General features: G+C 52.8%; 1 protein-coding gene across 2 annotated transcripts in view; it reads right to left on the bottom strand.

Moving 5' to 3' along the window:
- FAM83A (family with sequence similarity 83 member A) overlaps window positions 1-2,822 on the bottom strand; it is an 18,270-nt gene extending 15,448 nt beyond the window's left edge. For both annotated transcript variants that reach the window (XM_025871539.2, XM_073892738.1), the window contains exon 1: window positions 2,343-2,822. In XM_025871539.2, coding sequence (XP_025727324.1) covers window positions 2,343-2,822 — 480 coding nt within the window. The remainder of the gene's footprint in view (window positions 1-2,342) is intronic.
- Window positions 2,823-14,856: the final 12,034 nt, after the last annotated feature.

Here is a 14,856-nt window from a genome sequence, read left to right as displayed (position 1 = left end):
CACCCGGGTGGCTCCGTCGGTGAAGCAGCTGCCTTCGGCTCAGGTCATGGTCCCAGGGTCCTGGGATCTAGCCCCGCATCGGGCTCCCTGCTCCGCGGGGAGCCTGCTTCTCCCTCTCCCACTCTCCCTCCTTGTGTGCTCGCTCTCTCTCTCTCTCTCTCTCTCTCTCTCTCTCTCGCTGTGTCTCTCTGTCAAACAAAGAAATAAAATCTTTTTAAAAAGAAAAGAAAGAAAACGAAATGGGAGAAGTTCATCAAGGCCTGGGGCAAGAGGGCATGGTGGGGACTGTGGCAAAGGGGACTCACCCACCAAAGAGGGGGTCGCCACCTTCTTACTTTTAGGTGAAATCTTCAGGTTTTTAAGTGTCGTCTTAAATTCATAACATGCTGTATTGGTGAAACAAAGCCTATCAGGGGCCTCGGGGCCACAGAGGGAGGGAAGCCTCGCTGGGTGGGGAGGAGGGGCAGGGGAAGACGCAGCCAGGGGACTGCTTCAGCAAGTCCTGACCTGGCTTCTTTCCAGGGAGCCTCGCCCACTCGCTCACCGGCCGAGCTGCAGCTGTGGTTGAGAATTGCCCCGACACCACCGGCCCCTACCCCTCGGGAGGGCACTGAATCTCACCCACAGACAGACCAGAGCCAGCCTTACTCTGGCGGGGAGTCTGAGGCCTGGGGAGGTCAAGGGACGTGCCCCAGGGGACGCGGTCAGCCCGGCGGCCCGCCTCGGCCCATCTGTCATTCCTACCGCTGACCCATCGCCGAAACACGAAATCCTGCTCCGAAGCCGCCCTGGGACTCGGAAAGCCAATGCTCCGCCCATTGTAAGCTTACCTAATTTTCCAGAACGCCGCCCCTTCCCTCCCCTTCCACACACCGCCTCTGCACCTTAAGCGGGGCTTTTTCTGGAGCCTTAAGATTTCACAGTGCTGAACTTCAAAGGGGATTCAGTCACGGGACTGGGAGCCTAGCAGAAAATGAACTTAAATACCAGCTGCGTCTTTTTTGAGTCTGCCGTTGTCCCTCTTGTCCCGCAGCTTCAGGAGGGAGGAGTGGGCATCTAAAGCCCCATCCGGAATAGTCATTTATGCAGCCGGGGTCGGATGAGCTGGAGCCCCTCTGCCCCTTCCCCAGCTGCAGCAGGAAGCCGCCCGTCCCATCCCGGGGTGATGGGAGAACTGATGACCAAATGCCCGTCACCATGCCTGCAATTCTACTGGCCCAGCTCTGGTCATGAAATATTTTTCTTCTTCTTCTTTCTTCTTTTTTTTTTTTAATAAAAAAAAAAGATCGTATTTATTCATTTGAGAGAAAGAGCATGAGCGGTGTGGAAGGGCAGAGGGAGAAGGAGAAGCCGACTCCCCTCTGAGCAAGGAGCCGGATGCGGGGCTCGGTCCCAGGACCCCGGGATCATGACCTGATCTGAAAGCAGACGCTTAACCAACTGAGCCGCCCAGGTGCCCCTATTTTTCTTCTTCTAAAGTCATCTCTTAAAACATAAACACTCTGCGGAAAAACCTTCTCTCTGCCTATTCTGTCTTTTGCCTGACCACCAGCTGGATTCAGGGGCTGCCCAGTCATTTGTGGGCAGATAGGTCTACGCTGTCTGCCCACTTGGACCCCGAAGATGGACCCCCATCTAAGAGAGGACAAGGGACAAGCATGCGCCTCAGTGGACTGGCCCCTTAATTCAGAAGCACAGAGGTGAGGCGCCTGGCCTAGCCAAGGGGGAGTTCAGGAGAGCCTTCCTGAGAAAGGGACGTGGGTGCTGCATCCTGAGAAAGGAGTAGGCCTTCGTCAGGTGAAAAGCGGGGAAGGTGAGGGGGTCCTAGGCAGAGGGAATGGCACATGCAAAGCCCCGAAGACAGAGCAAAGGGGGCTGGAGAGTCTGCAGGTCCCTCGGGACTGAGTGGCAGGAGCTGGGAGAGGAGCTGGAGAGGCTGTGAGCCATAAGGACTTTGCTCTTCCCACTGTGGGCAAATGGGAGCCATGGAGGGCTCTAAGCAGGGAAGGCACCAAGTTTGATTTGAAGCATAGAGTAAGTGCTCTACTGCAACAAGGAGACTGGGTGGGTGGGGGTCGAGATGGAAGACGAGGGGCAGGCAGGAAGCTACTGCAGGAGTTCCAGTGATGGGTGGGGGTGGTCTGGACCCGGACTGTGACAGGTGGGATCAGAAAGTCAGCGATCCAGGGCAAGACAGAGAATAACACCCCTGACTCCATCCTCAGCCCTGGTCTTCTGAGCTCCGTGCCTCGGAGCAGGACCCACCCCCCTCTTTCTCCTCCACCAGCACCATTCCTTCCCCCACCCCACAGCCAAGGAGACACAGGCCCCACCACCGATACCTGGCTGGTCCGGCCGATGCAGCGGCGAATGAGGTCTCTGATGTTGCTGTGCTTGTCCGTCTGGAAGTACACAGTGGCGCTGGACTTTTCCTTCAGGTAGGGCTTCTCGGCTGAGGCCCAGGTGTGCAACAGGGTGGGCTCACTGCCCTCGGAGGCCATGGGGAAGTAGGTGCCTGAGTGCAGGGAGCGGGAGTCCAGTCCCCGGGGGCCTGCCTCTGCCCCTCCTGGGGGCTCCAGGGCACAAGCGGGCTCCTTGGCCTGGGCCTGGATGTACTGGGCCTCCACCGAGGACAAGAAGTCTACCTCACCTTCCTGGCTGAGTGCCTGCCAGTAGGCCTCAGGACCCCCATCCAAGAGGGCGTCTGTGGCCAGCCGGGCACTCTCATTGTCGCTGAAATCGGCCCTGGTGGGCCGGACCCACTGGCTCTTGACCTCTTCCAGGCGTTTCCGGATCTTGCCCACATGCCTAGACCGGCTCATGTTGCCCGGTCCCTGAGTCGTGGCGGGTAGGAGGCCGTGGCTTGAGCTCCTCCTGATGTCAGGGCAAGTGGGCCACACCACCCGGGAGGGGAGCTCTCAGTGCTCCCGGGAAGCATGCAGCATCCACCTGCCACGCTTCATGCCCGCTCCGAGGAAGTGACTTACCACTGGCCTGAGCAACACTTGCCCGGGATCATCCTCTGGCCAGGCCCTGGCTTATCTCGGGCGCCACCGCCCTGCCCGCGGGCTCGAGGGCTGGCTCCGTCACGCCCTGGCACACTCAGCCCTGGGAGCTGTCCTCCGCGCCCAGCAGCCGGCCTGCACACCTTGCACAACTCTCAGGGGCCCCGGCCTGCGATGCAGAGCAGGGAGGCTCTCCCAGCACCCCCAGGGGCCTCGGCCCCTCCCGTGCTCTCAGTTCAAACGCCATTGGTGCAAGACGAGAACTCCCCTGTGGGGGAAAGAGGTTGCCCCTGAGATTGCGCCAGCGTTGGGAGGGAAGCTGGGCGCGGGCCAGGCAGAGCCGTCCACCAGGCATACTCCTTTCTCCTAGGGACAACAAGTTCCTGGCCTCCGGTCCTCTGAAAAAGCTTTGCTCTGCTCCCTCTCTCCCCTATTGTGTTGGCCACGGTCATGTTTGAACAGAGCCCCCAGAGAAGCTCCAGTCTGCTGGCTGCATGACCTGCTTGGAGGAGGGCCCGGAGAGGAAGCTACCGTTGTGTCTGGGCCCCAGGGGCGTTGGGACCTGTCTCCCAGCGGGAGGGGCAGGTGGTAGCAGGTGTGTTTGAAATATAGGAACAGCTAAGGGAGAAGGCACATTTTCTTTCCAGGTCAGGTCATGGTCAAGTCCATGTAGGCGGAATGAAATGTCTGTCTTTGGGTTCAGCCGGAAACAGACCGAGACAGGATTCGAGTATAAGTAGCCCACTGGAAGGTGATTCCACGAAGCGCCAACGGGGGAGGAAGGAGTGAGACAGGACAGGACAGGCGGGGAGCCACCACGGGGCACGCTTACGAGCAGGCTGCTGTGGTGCACATCTGGGATTTATTAACATCAAGGGGCCATCTGGGGTCATTCCTGCCGGGCCCCCTGGGAGAGGGTCTAGCAGACCTCTTAGAATTTTCCTACCCAAAGGGTGAGAATGTATCTACCAGTCTCCATTTGTCATCGGCGGAGGGCTGCTCCTGGGCCCACATTAACCCCCACGGGGCGGGCCTGCCCTGTGCTCACCAAGCACAACCCTGAAGCCAGAGGAGGCATGCAGTCAGACTCCCCAGGGCGCGGTCAGAGGCTCACGGGAGAGGGGAGGGCTAACGGGATCGAGTAGGGCCCTGACAATGTCTGCTAAAAGAACTCTGCAGGACACTGGGACAGTGGGGTCCGCGCACGACTGGCATGGAGGAAGAGCCAGAAGTCTGTCTGGGGCTTGCCTATTCTTTGGAGGAAAATCGCTGTCAGCATCTGTAACCCACCGAAGCTGCAGCCCAAGCGGCTCCGTCCAGCAGGAGAGCAGGATGTTTTAAAAGCACAGCCCAAAGAAGAGAAAAAGAAATTAAAAGAAATTTCTTCTCCTCTTTTGAAGGTCATTGAAGAAATCCAGTTCACACCCTCAGCGACCCTGCCTTTACTAGAGGTTATCTAATCCCTGGAGCCTTCGGGATGACAAACCTAACAAACTCTCTCCCCAGTGCCCTTCTGGCTCCGTGCCCTTCCACCAACTCTTGCTGATGCTGATTGGCTTAATCTCTTTCCCACGTTCTCCTCTGAACCTGCCTCCTCTCTGGCCCTCCTCAGTCCCTTCTCCTGTTCTGTGTCACCTAGGTCCAGCGCCCAATCTGCTGAAACCAGCCTGGGGAGGGGAGGAATGATCCCTGGGATTTGTGCTGGTTCACACCCGGGCTCAAAAACTGTCGGCGGCTCTCCATTGTCTGCCATGTTAGGTTCCATTTCCAAGACTCACGCTGGAGACACTGTGTGCTTGAGACCTGTGTGAACATTCCAACCTCTCCTATACTGGGCTATCCTTGAGTGCTCGCAGCAGGCTGGCCATCTGTGCTGAGGGAGACACAGATTAGTGGGCCTCATTTCACAGATGAGGTAACCAAGGCTCAGAGAGGTTGAGTAACGTGTCCAAGATCACACAGCTAGTGAGTGGCATAGCCTGGGCACTGTCACTCCAAAGCCCATGTATTTTCCCCTGGCCAAACTTCATCCTTTCCCCTCCCCTCCCCTCCCCTTTCCCTTTCTACTCTCAGAACAATGCACATCCTCTTACCAGTTCCAGAATGTATCCGGGGAGGATAAAGGAAGGGGGTGGATGTGATGGGGTTCTCCTCTCACCCAGGCCCAATTCTCTTTGTTCGATGAATAAATGATTGAGGGACCCCTGAAGCAGTGGCCTGTCTCCGGGGCCTGCAGGGACTATTTTTAGCTGTGCACTTGCCCAGGAGCTCTCATTCAAAAAACAAAAAACAAAAAACAGAAAACAAAAATCGGAGTGGACCTTTCACCTCTAGAGCTGTTGGAGGAAGAAGAGCCCCGTTTCTCCTTTCCTCAGGTCCGTGCCCTCACAAAGACCCAGAGATTCTACTTAAATCCTCCAGAGCAGACACAGATACACTCTATGTGCGCGGACACAGCTTATCCTTTTATTTCTGCGCCCCTGGCAGACATGACTAGTGGCTCACAGAACTCTTTCCCCAGGCTCTGGGAACCACCCCTCCCTGCCCTCTACAGGGCTCAGAGAGAAGCCCTCCCCTGGAGGAATCTTGGATGTACCGCAGACCCTCCACTTGCTGATGAGAAGCTGGAAGCACAGAGAGGGGACGTCCCCGCCACTGGCCGGTGCGGGTCATCAGAGTCGTCCTCCGCAGCCCCAGCCCTGTGGAACATCACCGTTCTTGCTGGGTCTGCTGGCCGCAATAACAAATCCCCCGACCTGGGACTGCGGGTCCGGCCAGCTGTTGGGCCACACCTTCATATGCTGAGAAATCCTTCCCAAAGAGTCCCGAGCTGCAGGCCCGGTGGCTTGCGGAGGACTCACCTCCTTCCTGCCTTCTGCCTGAGGTCTAGTCTCCCCGGCTCCTGATGGATGACACCCACGAGGAGAGCAAGAATAAGAAGCAGGCTCCTATTAGCAAAGGAGTGAAATGAATGGTGGTGGGGCTTGGCAGTTTGGGTCTTCACCCGGCGGGCATCTAGCAGTGTCCAGAGACATTTTCGGCTGTCACAGCGATGGGGGTGATGCTGCTGGTATCGGGGGGTGTACGCCAGGGATGCTGCTGCGTCCTACAATGCACCGGCCGGCCCCCACAACGAAGAGCCAACTGGCCCCAAACGTCAACAGTGCTGAGATGGAGGAACCCGGTGGAGGGTCCAGGCAGGTGCGCTCGCAGACCCCGCTGAGCAGGTGACTGACCCTCCCGGTGTGGGAGGTCCAGTGCTCCGCCCTTGTTCAGCCCGCCCCCTGCGCTGGAAGTCCTTGCCTCCACCATCACAACGTAGTCAAAGCTTTCTCAGCGTCCTAGATCTTGCTCGAGTCTCACCTTCCCTGCCAGTTCCCAAGCTGCTGATTTCCTTCCTCCTCTGAGCCTACAAGGTGCTTATAGAACTTGCCTCAGTCAGTCTTGTACTAGATGCGTGCCTCATCTTCCCCACTGCCAGGGAAAAAGCGTCCATGCCTTCGGAACAGGCACAACTGGGTTCCAAAGATACCATGTGACCTTGGGCAAGTAACTTAGAGGACATCACTGAACTTCACTTTTCTGTCCGTATACTAACAGCTGACATTTAGGGGACATGTCCTGTGCACCATTCTAAGTGCTTCATGTGTATGAACTCACTCAATCCTCATAGCGACCCCAAGAGTAAGTGCTATTACCATTTCTGTTTCATGGATAAAGGAACCCGAAGCACAGAGGTTACCTAACTAACTTGCCCAAGGTCACCTGGCTGGGAAGTGGCCTTGCCAGGAGCTACACGTGGGTGGTCTGGTCCCAGAGTCCACCTGGTAGCCATGCGCACATTCTGGCTCCCTCATGGGGTGAACCTCAAAGTGCATGGAATTTAATGGGGAAGCCCTGTGTCATAAATGATCAAACCTTGTTCCATTTTTGCTCCACTCTTCAGTCTGAGACAGTTCCAATATTCTTTTCTGAGCTTTTTACGTAGCTGATATGATACTCTACATGCCATTTTATATCTTGCCTTCTTTGATAGCATAACAATACTCAGAAGTCTATTTCTCATATTTCTCATATCATTACAAATGTCCATGCCTCCCTCTCCCTTCTCCCCCACCCTGTTTCTTGCTGAACAGTTTATTTATTTATTTATTTATTTATTTATTAAAGATTTATTTATTTATTTGAGGGAGAGAGAGCAGGGGGAGAGGCAGAGAGAGAGGGAGAGAATGAATCTTAAGCAGACTCCACACTAAGCGTGGAGCCTGACATGGGGCTCGATCCCATGACCTTGAGATCATGACCTGAGCCAAAATCAAGAGTCAGATGCTTAACCGACTGAGCCACCAAGGCAGCCCCTTGCTGAACAGTTTAGTCCTAAAGCCACTCGGTGGGTTAGAGCAAGGAGGTGCAGAGTGAGGAAGGTCCCCACAGGGAGGGGGCAGCCTGGAATGGGGTATCAGCACTTGGGTTGCAAGAGGTGGCTGGGAGGATGCTAGATCGGTTATATAGGAACACTGGTCAAAGAAATAAATATTTTAAGGATGTTGGAAACCAAGTCTTTTGCCATTGGAGCATCTAGAAAGCAGGGAGACCAGAATGAACTCTTAAGTGTTGAATATGAATTGGAGATGCTGATTTGAACTCACAGTTTCCAATATAGATAGATAAATTTAGAAATGTTTAAGTTACATGAATTATAATATATATTAATGATAAATAAATCATATAAAATGTGAACATAACATGTAAATATATGCGTATATTCCCTGGGTCCCTGATTTGTCCACTGACAGTGAAAAATTGACAAAATGATTTCTGCTTTTGCAGAAATGGCTGCTTTCATGTCTGGGGCAGGGAAAACACAAAAATGATCCCGAAACATCTTGTGCCAGAAAGTGCCAAAAGAATAACACACACGTGTCGAAAAGACACAGAAGCCAGCTAGAAGGAGCTCCCACTGGATAACCTGGCACAATCTGAGGATCAGAATAATGGTAAGAAAGGATTATAATACACAAAATAAAGTAGGAAACCCTGAATCCATACAGACAAAAATACAGATACTGAAAATTTGAGGGAGAATAGGTATTTAAACAGTGTCAAATAAATTCTCCGTAAAATATCTAGTAATTACAAAGAGGGAATAAGAAACTTTGCAACAGAGGATCCCGTCTGCCACCACCCCAATCAAGGGATCAAAGTGACCCTTCTCAATAATGGCACAAATCAAAACCTTGAGCTACCTGATAGGATGCAGTGCGGACAGCCAGCATCACTTCCATGATGTTCTTGCCAAAGACGCATAACCTGAATTTTGACTGTTTTTTTATTAAAGATTTTATTTATTTATTTGACAGAGAGAGAGAGACAGCGAGAGAGAGAACACAAGCAGGGGGAGTGGGAGAGGGAGAAGCAGGCTTCCCGCTGAGCAGGGAGCCCGACGCGGGGCTCGATCCCAGGACCCTGGGATCATGACCTGATCTGAAGGCAGATGCTTAATGACTGAGCCACCCAGGTGCCCCTTGACTGGTTTTTAAAAAATGTTTTTCAGGGGGCGCCTGGGTGGCTCAGTTGTTTGAGCGGCTGCCTTCGGCTCAGGTCATGATCCCTGGGTCCTGGGATCGAGCCCCGCATCGAGCCCCGCATCGGGCTCCCTGCTCAGCAGGAGGCCTGCTTCTCCCTCTCCCACTCCCCCTGCTTGTGTTCCCTCTCTCGCTGTGTCTCTCTCTGTCAAATAAATAAAAATAAAATCTTTTTAAAAAGTAATAAATAAAAGCATCCTATTCTTTAAAAAAAATGTCTTTAGGTGATCCGGTAAGGAGGAAACAATCAGACACATCCAGACAAGGAAGCATTCTCGGAGACCAGCAGGGGGAGATGGGGGTGAGGACGGGGACCTGGGGGGTGTGGATTGTCCCGTTACATGGGTAGTAAATTCCTCAGTGGCCCAACAGCAGAGCCTGCATCGGGTTTGTCTGCAAAGCCCTTGCTCCTATCTACAACCAGATTCTGTATTTGCTGGTTTAGATGAGAGTCTCCTCCTTTAGGCTGTGAACGATTTAGGGGGGCATGGGGGACAAGCAAGGCCTGACTTAGCTTCTTGACACCCCCAGTGCCTATGCCATTTGGAGCTGGCACACAGTAGGCATTTAATAAATGTGTGTTAGGTGAATGGATGGCGATGTGCTCCTGGGGCAGAGGTCAGCTCACACAGAATGTACCCGAATAGGGTTCCAGAGCTTGTCTGTGGAGCAGCCGGGGGCGGAGAGCCAGGGCCTTGGGCCCAGAAACGTGGAGGAAGAGGGCGCCTGTTTGACCGTAAGCAGCACCTGCTACCTCCTCCCTACCACCTCTCCATCCGGGCCTGCAGCAGCATGAAAACTGTACAGTCTCATTACCCAGTGACCCAAGAAGTGCAATTAAATTGAAAATTAGTTGGCATAATTAATTAGACGGGTAAATAGCTCCCTGTCAACACCAATCAATCCATTCTGCATATAATCAGCTCAGCCAAGGCCCTCTGTTGGCAGCCAAGGGCAGGGGGTGGGAGCGAAAACGGGACGGGGTGTCCATCCAGGCACGCTCAACACCGCCCCCCCCAACAGGTCCTTCTACAGTTGCTTTTCACCGGAGCAGCCTCTCCCGGACTGGCCTCAGTGATTCCATACCGGACACCCAGCAAAACCACAGCTTGCCTCCCAGGGGCCCTCAGCTGTATGGTCCCTTTGCCTCCTCCAGCTTCCTACCTTTGAGCTCCCAGTTTGTTGCTCAAGATTTCTAGTGTGCATAAAAACCATAAACATGCCTAAAAACCATGGGAGCTCCCAGGTTTTGGCTAGTAAATTTGCAGATGCTTTTTTCAAATTAAGGTAGAACTAAAGGAGTAAAATTTACCCTTGTTAGTGTTCAGCTCTATGAGTTTGGAGAAATGCATACAGTCATGTAACCATACCACAGCTAAGATCTAGAACATTTCTATCCCCCACGCTCTCCTGTAGTCAACTGCTCCCCACGCCCATCACCCAGCAACCATGGATCCACGATCTCTCCCGAAAGTTTTGCCTATTCTAGAACGTCCTATTAATTAATACAGCATGAACCTTTTGAGTCTGGCTTCCTTTTGCTTAGCAGAATGCACTCGGGATTGCTCCATATTGTGATGTGTGTCAGTGGTTAGCTACTTTGTATTGCTGAGCAGTGTCTTATAATAACACAAATGTATCAGTTTATCTGTTTCCCAGTTGAAGGACACTGGGTTGTTCCCACTTTTGAGTGTTTATGAACAAAGCCACTATAAATATTCACATATAAGCTTTTGTATGAACGTAAGTTTTCACTTCACTTGGATAAACACCTAGGAGGGAGTTTGCTGGGTCTTAAGGCAGGTATGTCGATAACTTTATAAGAGACTGCCGAACTGTCTCCTGAAGTCCTGTGCCATTTCGCATTCCACCAGCAATGCATGAGACTATCCAGGAGCTTTGCATCTTTGCCAGGGCATAGACTTCAAAAACCAGTGATATCCATTGCTGCTGACAGCAGGGCCAGCTGCAAAATTTTCTGGGCCCTGTGCAAAATGAAAACACGGGCCCCATGATCAAAACAAAAGGAAATAAGTGCCATTAATGGTATTAAAATAAAAAACTTTTTCCTTTCTACTGTAGTCTTTCCTCTCAACTTCTCATGGTGGTGGTTGTTTTTTTTTTCCACTTGCTATTCCATGTTTTGGGGAAAGAAACATTAAAATTCAGGACTATTAGCATGAATCTTACCATTCATCTTTATATTGTGCAACGTTATTTCAAATGCAAATGGGAGCGCATTGAACCTGTCTGTAGGATCACTGAAATTACGCAATTCCTATTTCGTTCGTACATGCATATGTATTTTGTTTTTCCCAGAAAGTAGAAATGCTGCACAAAATGAGCTCACCTGTTTTTATTTCACTTCTTACTATGTGCGTGTTCTACCAACACTCTCTACCTCTGGCCTACCGGTGACAAAGGAAGGACAGGAATAGAAGGAAGTATCTTCTTTCTGTTCCCTTCAGTGAGCGTAGCTAGAATTCCTTGGTTGTTTCTTAGAACACTTTCCCGCATTCGAAGCAAATTCTGGTTCCAACAGAAAGCGTGACCTCTCGGGTCTGCTCTCGCCCCTGCTTGGCCACAGATGTCAGGGACTGACCTCGTCTTCCCGGGGAGTCTCGCCGACCTCCCACGCACGATGGGCCCACCGGAGCTCAGAGCTCACGGACACCGCGAAAAACCTGTGCCACAGGGTCAGCCAGGAGCCGCAGACAGGCTCCGTGCATGCGTCTCTTGTGCTCACACCGCCACTGGACTTCACTTACAAACCCCCAGTTCAAGGATCACATCAACCCTGAATTTCAAGACGGTGACAGCAGAGCCTTCAACCAAGCGTAGGGCCCTTGTGAGCCCGGGGCCTCTGTGACACAGGCAGCCTGGAGGAAGTTCTTTCATGTGCGTGTCATTTGTGACACCAAATTAATAATACTTTTATAATATTAACAAAAAATTCCATCCCTGAGATCCTAGCTAATGACATTCTTTGGGGTATTGTTCTTTATTGATTGACTTATGCTTTGTCTCTCTGATGGCATTGTTCCTTTTTCTCGAATGAAGAACGCAACTTCTGTTCTTTCATTACAGCACAGCCCCTGGCCCGGCCAGGGCACCCCTGGGTGCTCAGGAAATTCTAGCTGGTTTTCAGAGAAACCCACTGCACTGGAATAAGCTCCCCCCACCCCCCAGCTCTGTGTGGGAACGGGAGGGGAGCAAGAACACTGAGGATCCCCCTCTCTGAAGACCCCCACCCCACACCAGCTGGGAGGGGCTGGGGTAGGAAGGCTGAAGGTATCGGCTGGTAAAGGAAGGATTGTGTAAGTAGGGCAACCCAGAACATCGCAACAACTTAGAAATGATTGTCAGGAATTTCATAGAGCTCCAGGTGCAGGTCAGCAAATGGTCAGAACCTGCCGCAGGTGCCATGGGGCTGGTACGGGTCATCAGAGGGATCCTCTCTCCGAGCTGGGCCGGGAAACTCTTCCTCTGCAGGACTCCACCCTGTCTCTTTGCTTTGGAAAATAATTCTATTGGCTCTGCCCTTTGTTTCAGGAATGTTACATGTTCCTTATAAAAACTTGTAAAAAACACAGATAAGCCAAAATAAATAAAATGCATTAAAATGAAAACAACAACAACACCACCCTATCTTCCACAGCCACACCCCCCGGCATCATAATTTTTAACATTTGTTGTGCGTTGTGGCAACAGAGTCAATGATATCTCTCGGGACCCACTGCGACTTCCCTCTAGAATGTGCTTCTCCCTTGCCTGCCCCCCAGGCCTCCCCAGAGCCAAAGCTCTGCGTGGGACCCAAACTCTGCCAGGCAGGAGTGTCCTCACAGGCCTCGGAAAGCGCGACTGAGCAATTGGAACAGGGACCGGCTCATCTGCAGCCGCAGCTCAGGCCGGAAGGAGTGAGGCTCCGGGTCCGGGTGTCAGGGGTGGAGAGCATTGGGAGCGGGGTTTCTACTGGAACCCTCCCTGGGGGGGCTGGGCCTCTTCCTGGGCCTGCCCTTGCCTCTCTGGCATCCGAGCATGCTTCCCTGGCCCTCCTGGAAATTCTGTAATGAACTCATACTCTGCAACAAATCCCCTTCTGCTCAACTGGCTAGAGTGGATTCTGTTGTCCGCAATGAAGAACTCGCTCCTGGGGCCTCAGTTCCTCTCTTCCCAACTTCCTTCATAGCCCTTACCGACAATGCAATTGCCTCGTTTGGGTATTCATTTACCTACGTAATAGCTCGCGCTCTCTCTCTTTTTTAAGATTGTATGTGTGTATGTATGTATGTATGTATTTGGTGGGGGAGGAGCAGAGGGAGGGGGACCAGCAGACACCCTGCTGAACGTGGAGCCCGTGGACACAGGGCTGGATGCAGGCTCAATTCCGGACTCCAGCTCACGACCCTGAGATGAGGATCCTGAGCTGAAATCAAGAGTTGGACACTTAACCGACTGAGCCACCCCAGGGGCCCCTACTTAATATCTCTTAATGAGGGAGGAAGCAATTCTGTCTCATTCCCCACTTTGATCCCAGGGGCTGTCCCATGGCAGCCCTTGGTAAGTATTTGCCGAGTGAGATATTTGGTCCTTTCCAGCAGCCCTTACCTTGCCCCAAGGAAGAGTGAATGTACTAGCACCAGCCACTTCTGTGGATCAAGTCGGGGGGGGGGTGTATTCTTCCTACATGTATGCCCTCCCTGCCAACACTTGCTGACTGCCTCTTTCACAGAGAAAAGCAATGTTCTAGAAGATACCAGCTTGCACCCCCCCCTCCCCCGGCTCTTGTGACTTAAGGTGAATGTGACAAATGAATGAGCTCACTGTGGCCAATTCCCTGCTTCCCTTCACTGAGCAAAGCTCTGCTCTGCGATGAGTGTGTGCATGTCTGTGTGTGTTAAGTGGGGACAGGTTTTCTGAGTAGAAAGGCTGACAGACTTAGAAGAGCAGACGTAGATCATTCATTCATTCCTCAAACAGCGACTGCATGTCTGCTATGTCTGTCTGTCTGTCTGTCTGTCTGAAGAGCAGGAGGAGGCCTGGACCTCCCAGTAGTTGCCACTTTGTAATCAGACTTTCTCCCTTCGGTATCAGACTGTCACCTAAATTAGTTGAAGCCTCTAAGCCTTAAATTATGAGCCAGATGATGCAACTTTGCCATAATGTAGTTGTGCAATTTCAGGCACAAAAGCTGTGTTTGAAATACAGGTGTGGGAGTAGATTTTAGTAATATGATTTGAAAGCATTAATATTTAAGCAGCCCAGGCCCTGGATGCCCGGCTACTGCAGGTAGGAACCATGATGCCCATTAGCCCTGTGGAGAAGGGGGCCTCATGCCTGTTTCTCAACACAGACTGGAGTTCTAGGATGTTCACTGTGACCCCTGTCACTGCCACTGTGACTGTCGGATCCATAGGCAAAACCACTGACCCCGGAAGGGGCAGGCCCACCTGCTGGGACCATACCCTTCCCCCACCCCATCTCACCTGCCAGAGGGGGATGGAGTGGGAAGGCCCTGAGAAGTGGGTGCTGTCACCCTTTCCTCTCCTCTGGCTAGGGGACCTTGCTGTCCTCCCTGCCACCGTATGGATCTTGAAAGGCCCACTTGGTTATTAAATCCGATCTTGCCCATGTTTGGAACTAACAAATAGGTCTCTGATCAGACTAAAAGCTGGGGATAGAGAAAGGAACCAACCACAGTCTCTGCCCTCCAGGAAAGACAAGCAATTACAGTAGAATGTGAGAAGCTTCCCCTCCTTAGCAAACACTGGAGGGCCCCTGCGGGTCCTGCTCGGCCTACAGCCGACCCCTGTCGTGGGTGTGCCGACAGCCCACCGGAAAGACGGCAAACGAGAACTCACGACATCCAACTAGGATGAACATTATGGTCAAGGGAGCCAAGAGAAGGCGGAACAGAGAGGCCTGACCCAGCCCAGGGGTCAGGAGGCCTCTCTCGGGTCACAGGCACATGTAGGTGGTGACCAGCAGGGTGGGAGGAATCAGCTGGGGGAGAGGGGAGGGAATGGGCACCCAGGTCACACAGAGGTCGCGTGGAGGGTGGTGAGGGGAGAGGATAGAGGAACTCCAAAGCGCAGGCCTCTCGGGGCACAGGAGGAAAAGCCTCCTCCTCCAGCCCCGCATTCCGGCCTCTCTCAGTCTCCCCTCGAGCTGCCCAGCTGGCTGTGCCCTCGCTCTTGGCCTGTCACGGTCAGAATAATGAGATGAGACACGAGGGCCTGCAGCCGGTTACTGAGTCCTGGCTGGGA

This window comes from Callorhinus ursinus, unplaced genomic scaffold (assembly GCF_003265705.2).
Source record: "Callorhinus ursinus isolate GAN/ISIS: 27379988/994484 unplaced genomic scaffold, GSC_fseal_2.0 scaffold5, whole genome shotgun sequence".
Taxonomy (NCBI): domain Eukaryota; kingdom Metazoa; phylum Chordata; class Mammalia; order Carnivora; family Otariidae; genus Callorhinus; species Callorhinus ursinus.
Note: the sequence above shows the minus strand (reverse complement) of the source record. Positions and strands in the feature narration are given on the sequence as shown.